This window comes from Mirounga leonina, unplaced genomic scaffold (genome assembly GCF_011800145.1).
Source record: "Mirounga leonina isolate KUSES-001 unplaced genomic scaffold, KU_Mleo_1.0 Mir_126, whole genome shotgun sequence".
NCBI lineage: Eukaryota > Metazoa > Chordata > Mammalia > Carnivora > Phocidae > Mirounga > Mirounga leonina.
The window spans coordinates 23,513,733-23,521,755 of NW_023270314.1; the positions used below are offsets into that span (position 1 = coordinate 23,513,733).

An 8,023-nucleotide genomic window follows, 5' to 3' on the forward strand; every position below is an offset into this window, starting at 1 on the left:
CAGGAGGTGAGGATCTTTGGGAACCATCTTAGAAGTCTACCTACCAAGGCACCTACCTGCTACACTTGCGAAAGCAGGGAGAGAACAGAAGGAACAAATGCCTCGACCTCTCTCTCTTCCCATTCTGACCTCCCACTGGTGTCTCCCATTGGCCAAACTCAAGTAGACACTAGAGGACAAGAGAGCCCAGTTGATGTACCCAACAAAGGTCATCCTTCCAGCCCAGTGCAGAGATGGGCAGAGAATAAATCTGAGGCAGGGAGGGGAGCAAAGAACGATGAATAGAGAATAACCAGAACATGAGAAAAGACACATGGGCAACTGACAGGGTCATCATGGCGGTCAGATACCCTAGGAGACGAGACATCACAGAAGACAGCTCTTCACCTAGATACATGAGATGTATCTCTTTTCTTTAATATCTGTATCCAATTCTTTTCCAGGCCCTATACTTTGGGGTAATATTTCACCTGGGCCCTGTTACAAACTCAGGCATTAAAGCATCTGCCTTCTGCTCAGGTCGTGATCCTGGAGTCCGGGGATCGAGTCCCACATTGGGCTCCCTGCTCAGTGGGGAGCCTGTTTCTCCCTCTGCCTCTGCCTGCCATTCCCCCTACCTGTGCTCACTCTCTGTCGAATAAATAAGTTAAAAAAAAAATGTTTTTCTGTAACAAATGTCTCACTCCCATTTATGTCAATACCTGCCTCTTTAATTCATGAGGCCAAGGGGAGGATTAGGAGAAGAAAAGGGCTGAGCAGTGACATTTGGAAAGACCCTGCTCTGTGACAGCTCTAGTGTTGATGCCAAAGTTCTAATTTCCTCTTAGAAAACTTGTGTAAATATCATGGTTTGCTCCTGCTGGATTTTTTGATGTGCTCATGGAGACTGTTTGGGATCTAGAGTCAGAGCCTCTCCTACTATGGTGTATACACGGACACACAAACACATGCACACACAACCCAGGGCACTGATGTAGTCAAAACTCTCTCCTGACCTTCAAGATCTCCCCATCAAGTTAAGGCCACCACCATCTTCAAGGCTCCCAGGCCTGGACCCTTAGGCAGGCAGTCAATGCCAAGTCCTATTCCTCCATTAATTCAATGCATCCCTCTTCTTCACCTACTGGCCACCATTAGATGCCATATAAATCTTAAATATCAAATCACACAGGGAGGTAGTGGGCGAGCAGTTAATTTAACCCTGTTCCCACTCACCATGTCTGGAGCAGATCAGCTTCCTGAATGTGACGGTCATCTTACCTGGAGGTTAAGAATGGGTGAAATGTGGGTTAAGGATAGCCCAAAAGGACCCACTCCTCATGCCTGTAATGTCCCACCTGATCAGTTTTCTCTTCCTTTATCTAATGAGGAGACTAATGCTCTGAACCCAGGCAGCCAAGCACCATCATGTTATAAACTTCCTGATACCCCCTTTCCACACCAATCTCCAGAGTAGCCTTGAGGCAGAAAAGCCTGGAGAACAACCTGGGGCTTGGTGAAAGCCAACACCGAGCAAATGGAGAATCACAAACTGGTATCCAGGACCCTATTCTCTTCTCACCAGCCCCCCAAATGGCTCCTGTTTCTCCATGATTCCATTCTATTTAGCATTTAACACCAGCCTGAGCCAAACCTACCCAGAAAGATGAGCCCTCTGCAAACTACAAGTATCCCACACATCTGCATAGAAATTTATTGTCTAAAAAATGCTTTGCCGTGTATTATCTTAATCTCCATCACTGTCCTCTACATAGGAGCCATAACTCCTAGATGACAAAGGAAAACCCGAAAGTCTTTCAGTATATAACAGTGTACTGCCCTATGTATATGACAAACCCAGAACTCAAGGTCTGGGCCTTTTGAATCCTAGCTCAAGGAAGGAAGAAATCCCAAGTCAAAGAGAATTATCTGCTTTTCTTGATTGTTGACACCATGGATCAGCTCCCCTACTTGAAGGGAGAACCAAGTTCCAACTTCAGTGAACTACCATGGTCCTGTAATCAGAAGATCCTCTCAGAAATGTGGGCTCCCATCAGTTAGACTTGAAGATAGACATTGACAGGGGCCCATGTGGAGTTTGGGGAGTTCCTCCTAGGGGATAGATAATAACTTCAAGAGCAGGAAACAACTCGAGAGAAGTCATTCATGCCTCCAAAGCCATCCCCTCAAGAGGAGAAAGGAGCCATGAACTCAGTCCCCAAATGTTCTGAGTGTGGCCTCCCAGGGAAGGAAACTCACTTAGTGTGGGGAAACCTTCAAGCCTCTGCACTAAGTCCTGTGCAGATCAAGGCAAGGGGTAGACAACATGATCTTCCAAACCCCCAACCTCCTCCTGGGGTGATGCCAGTCCTACCAATACCCTCAACAGACACATTCCAGGATCTCCCCAAACAAAACTTGTTCTGCCTCTGGTCCCTGAGATCCCAGAGATTGAAACCATAGGGCGAGTGGGATGAAGAAGAAAAGAGGGAGGAAAGGGATGGCTGGAAGTCAGTCAGGAAAGGACCTCCCAGCAAGGATGCCAGGCATCAGCCAGCCCCAGCTAGCCCTTGTTGACTTAGCGAGTGACAGTTTCGGGAAGAAGAGGAGGAGGACACGGAAGTCACACCCCTCCAAACTTGATTCCCATTGGCCCTTGGTATCCTTAAAAGGGCCCAGCAGTATCAGCACTGGTATTCCCGGACCCTCTGAGGATTCTGTGGTTATACTCACTTCTCATCCCACAGCATGAGATTCTCGGCTCTCCTCTTCCTAGCAGCTCTGGCTGGAGCCTTGGTCTATGCCAGTGAGTATGGCCCTCCCCCTGCACCCCACCCAAACCTTGACAGTCCCAGGCTTATCTCCACTCTTCATTCCTCTCTTTCTCTCCCAGTACTGTCCTGGTTCCTCCTGCCTCTGCAAGTAACTCCTCCCCCCAGTTCTCCACACGTAGCGTCTTTACCCCATTGGTCGGGGAGCAGGAATCCCCTGGCCGTGCCTGGTCTCCCGGCTCATCCCCTCACACACCATCCTTTACCCACTATGCTCTAACCACATTGGCCTTCTTGCAGGGCTTCTGGGCCACTGAATATAGCTGGGCAGGTTGTCCCCAGCACAAGGGTGCCAGGCAGGGAGTAGTGGAGGCTAAAATTTAGCCCACACTCCACTTGCTAAGTGGAATGGCCTGCCAGTGGCCTTGTCTCTCAGGATGCCTCTTCCTGAAAAGAGCCAAAAAGGCACTATTCAGGCCAGGACAGCCCTGCTGCTCCACGAACACTGGGACCTTCCTTCTTGCTCTTCCCTCTGCCTGGAACTCTTTTCCTCTCCCTGTCCCCTTCCCCCAGCCAACCCAGAATGTCACCTGTCCAACGCTTTCTCATCTGTCAAATCTCAGTTTAGATATCAATTCTTCAAAAAGAACATGGAGGAAAAATTAGACCCCTTATCACACCACGCTGGACTTGCCCTTCCAGCACCATCACACCATGACTTGAGAATTATGTACTGGAATGGACGCTGGGTCAGGGCGGGGTCTTTCCACTTCCTCATCACTGAATCCCTTCCACTTAGCAGAGAGCTAAACATCATGTTGAAAGAATAGAGAATGAGGGCTGGGATCTAATCCCAGAAATCATTCAGGCATGGCCCATGGCCCGTGCACTGTCCCCTTCTGCCACAGAAGAGCCTGAGCCCCTCCAACCACAGCTGGTTCCCCAGCGGGGATCTCAGAACACCCTCACAAGCCAGGGGTAATGTCGGGGAGGGCAGTTCTCAGAGAATGTTACACTTCTCCCAGGAGAACCTGCTTCAAACAGCTGTAGGAGGGGTTAAACACCAGACAGACGGCCCTGGCGGATCTACCAATGAGGCAGAAGGGCACATTTAACCAATAGGGAAATGGGTCTCCCTGTGTCCACAAATGCCCCTGAGAGCTGAGGCTAAGGAGTGGGAGGTAGGAGGGCTCACAGGGGTCAGGTTCAGTCCTCACTGTCGCCTCTTTCTTCCACTGCAGAAAGTGCTTCCTCTGATCCCACCCCGGGGGCTGCGGCCAGTGAGTCCTTCCCTCCCTCCTGTCCCTGCCTTCAAGGGGAGAGGCTGACAGCAGGGGATGGGGGTAGAGACTGGGAGAGGAAGGAGGGGGCAGGATTGTGTCCTGCTCTTGGTGATAATGGATTGGGGTGGGACAAGCCTAAGGATGAAATGGAACAACCCAGGCAGGCAAAATCAATAGCAAGAATGGGAAAGTTGTGAATAAAAGGGAGAAAAAGATGAGGTTAAATGATAAGGGAAATTTCCCATGTGGTATTAATACCTTCACCCGCACACTCCCGACTCCTTAGCAAGGTGCCCACTATTCAGCCTCAGACATCATTTCTAACCCTGTTTTCCATGCTTCTCCTTCATGTACCGCCCACATCAGCTAAATTGAACTGGTTTGCATTCCCCACACCTGTCCCATACATTCCTCGCCCTGAGTCCTGGCTGACTGACTTCCTACCCCCAATGAAGCTCCTTTAGAATATCCCTCCTGCCAAATTCCTGCCCTTCAAGACCCAGCTTCTCTCTGACATGCTCTCTGATTCCACCTAAATATCCTAGCCCAAATCTCTCCCCAACCCTACCCATTAGAAGTGCCCAACCCTGCCCACCTTCCAAGAGGCACTGTCTTAGTCCATCTGGGCTGTACAACAAATCACCATAGACTGGATAGCTTAAACAACAGAAATTTATTTCTCACAGTTCTGGAGGCTGGAGGTCCAAGATCAAGGTGCCAGCATGCTTAAGTTCTAGTAAGGACCCTCTTCCTGGTGACAGACTGCTAACTTTTCATTATATCCTCACATGGCAGAAAGAGCCATGGAGTCTCTTTTATAAGGGCACTAACCTCATTCATGAGCGCTCCACCTTCATGACCTCATCACCTCCCAGGCCCCACACCCTAGGACCATCATATCGACGGGTTAGGATTTCAATATATGAATTTGGAGGGGGAGAACATTCAGTCCATAACAGGCACTTGTGTGTAGAAATCTTATCACTTCTGGGTCCTGGCACCCAGCACGTATTAGGTAACCCAGGGCCCTGCCACTCGTTCCAAAAATAAAAAACACTTTGACTTTGCTAAAATCAACCAACTGGTGTGTTTGTAGCTGAACCTGAAGGGACTACATCTGCTGCAAAACCTGCTTCACCCCAAGAGCCAGCCCAGGAGCCACATGGTGCCACCCCAAGTCCAGAAGAGCTAAACCCACTGAGTAAGTCTCTGTCTCTATGCCAGATAACAACCCAGAGAAGTCTCTGGTGGCAGGCCTCCATGACGCTTCCACCCACAGAGACGAGCCCGGGGAGAAACACATATTCATTCACCTGAGCACGAAGGCACAAACGGGGGTGCACACCGCACCCACACACGGAGCTTCTGCCACGGAGGATTTTGCTGCCTGCGTGGTTTCTTTCCTGACCCTCCTATAAGAGGGCCTTCCTATAAGAAAGAAGCTGGGCCCCTCAGCAAAACTTCTTCACTTGAGGAATTTGTATCGGGACAATGTCCGGTGAGGGGTGGGAGGGGGAGGTGGGAGTTTTCTTGAAAGTGATGTGACTTTTCTGCTACTGTGATTGTTCTGCTCCAAAATTAGAATCCCTGACAAACAAAAGTCTCTTGGTCACAGGACATGGCTTAGAAAGAGCAAAAAAAGCAATGCATAAAAGACTTCAGTTTAGAGGACGTCTTTATGAGGGTGAGTGCATCCCAAGGCAAAGCCTTGTGGGAACAGGAATACTCACCATCCATCATCCAGGGGCAGGAGGTGGGCAGGAACACCTGACTCCACCCCACACAGGACACCTGCAACCACCACAGCCCCTCCCCTCCCCTTGAACCTTTCCTCCTTCAAATGTCTCCATTTGTGCCTTTAAATGTCTCCCAATTTCTCATCCACACTCAAACCACATGGTTGCCTGATACTAGATTGCCCCTGCGGTCTAAGCCCCAGCCTTCTCACTGCAGAGCCTGCCCAGGTGGGGAAGGGGCATGTCCCTCAGCCTTTGGTGAATCTATGAATCTAACCTCCCTCCATCCCTCCAACTTCTGTGCAAGGCCCTCCAGGGGCTGGGCGAGGTTGGAAAGCAGAAGACAGAGTTGAGGGGGATGGACAGGGTGGGGCTGGTGCCTGGAGCCCATGAACCTCATTCTCACCTCTGCTTCCTTCTAGATGTAGCTGAATGGGACAAAAATCTGAAAAACTTGGCTGCAAAACTCAATGTAGTTGCAGTCTGAGAAGCTGAAAAGAATGGGGTCCCTGGACTCAAAGCCTTAAACATGCTTGCAGCCCAGCATGATTAAACTGAAGCATCCAACTCGCTGTGTGTCTGTGTTCTGTGGGGTGGGTCCTGGAGGAGATGGAGAGCAAAGCCCTACCTAGAAATCCAAGAGGCCCTGGGTGTCCTGACCCGGGCCCTCGGCCAGTCACAGCCTGCCCTGAGGATACAGCCTCTAACAAGCCCTTTTATTCACACTGAGCCACCGCCCCACGTGCTGGGCCTCCTTCTACTGCAAATGCCACTCCGGTTCTGGCCTAATCCTTCACATACAGTGCCTAGTGACATTTTAGCATTTCCAAAAATTAAATCAACCTCCAAAGAACCAGGATTTGTCATCCCAAAAATAGTCAAAGCCTGAGTCATTCTATTAAAGCCATTTTCTGGTGCCCTTAATAAGAATTCATCCCTCCTGCCTTCCATTCACACTTCCTACACTGGGCCAAAGGGAATGGCAGTGGTTAATTAGATCAGATCAGTAAAATAATGAGCCACTGCAATGATAGCCGGCACTTGACTAGAATTAGATCCAGGGAGGATGCTGACACAGTGGGTCCCATAGTGACAGCTCATGGGCAGAGCTGACAACGTACTTCTCTAAGGGACATGATATACTCAGAAGAGCAAAATCAAGAACACCTTGTTTGTAACCAGATCTGCCATATGTATACTTTCTGCTCCACAAAAGGAAAACATAATTGAAGACAGCGATCCTTAAAAAGAGAAGAAAACTGGAATCTGGCTGGGAGGAGGGGGAAACCAGGAGCTGTTTAGTGGGTATAGAGTTTCAGTTTTGCAAGATGAACAAGTTCTGGACATTGGTTGCACAACTACCAGTGAAAATACTTCAAACCAGTGAACTGTAGAGTGAAAGTGGTTTCTATGGTAAATTCTATGTTGTGGGTATTTTACCACAGTTAAAAATTAAAATTAAAAGTAGAAAACTTTAATCTATAGGTTGAAAGGAAAAAGTGATTCAAAAAGATCAACGCTGGGGCGCCTGGGTGGCTCAGTCGGTTAAGCGGCTGCCTTCAGCTCAGGTCATAATCTCAGGGTCCTGGGACTGAGCCCTAAATTGGGCTTCCTGCTCAGCTGGGAGCCTGCTTCTCCCTCTCCCTCTGCCCTCACCCCCTGCTCCTGCTCGTTCACTCTCTCTCTCTCTTCTCTCAAATAAATAAATAAAATTAAGTTAAATTTAAAAAGACCAATGCTGAGAACTGGCCTAATAAAATTCCTTATCTTCGAAGACAAAGAAAGGGTCATTGGGCATTTAGGCAAAACTATCAACACATTTACTGAGGGGAAAAAACTATTCAGGTTGCCTCCAGACTACACCACCAAAAGACAGTGAAGAAATCTCTAAAGTCCTCTGGGAGAAGAAAAGTGAGACCCAAATACTTTGTACTAAATCAAACTATTTTACCAGGCTAAAGGCAACAGACAAATATTTCCAGCATGCCAAATTCAGGGAATTTCATTCCTATGAACCCTTTTCAAAAACACTATTAGACATAAACTCTAGCCAGCCAAGAGATAAACAGAGAAAATGAGGTAAAAGGATTAGCTGTGAGTGCTAAATCCATTTCAGTGCAAGAAAAAAAGCTAAAGTTGTTGCAGGAATTATGATTACAGGGCAGAAGGTAAGTGTTAAGAACTATGAGTATGTAACCAAAGATCAGCGTGGGGATGAGGGGGTAGAAAAGCAAACAGGAGTTAATATAAATAA

The 8,023-nt window shown here is 48.5% G+C and overlaps 1 protein-coding gene across 3 annotated transcripts; it reads left to right on the forward strand.

Moving 5' to 3' along the window:
* Positions 1-2,694: 2,694 nt before the first annotated feature.
* Positions 2,695-6,323, forward strand: LACRT (lacritin). 3 transcript variants are annotated; one of them, XM_035002000.1, is made up of 4 exons: positions 2,695-2,785; positions 5,130-5,234; positions 5,616-5,717; positions 6,192-6,323. In XM_035002000.1, the coding sequence occupies exons 1-4, from the start codon at positions 2,728-2,730 to the stop codon at positions 6,254-6,256; spliced, it is 330 nt and encodes a 109-aa protein (XP_034857891.1). In that variant the 5' UTR covers positions 2,695-2,727; the 3' UTR covers positions 6,257-6,323. The 3 variants fall into 3 exon arrangements, 2 of the variants coding, with proteins under 2 accessions (XP_034857891.1, XP_034857892.1); XM_035002001.1 differs by having other exon boundaries at positions 5,649-5,717; XR_004678696.1 differs by lacking the exon at positions 2,695-2,785 and adding an exon at positions 3,937-4,030 and having other exon boundaries at positions 5,649-5,717.
* The last annotated feature ends 1,700 nt before the right edge of the window (positions 6,324-8,023 follow it).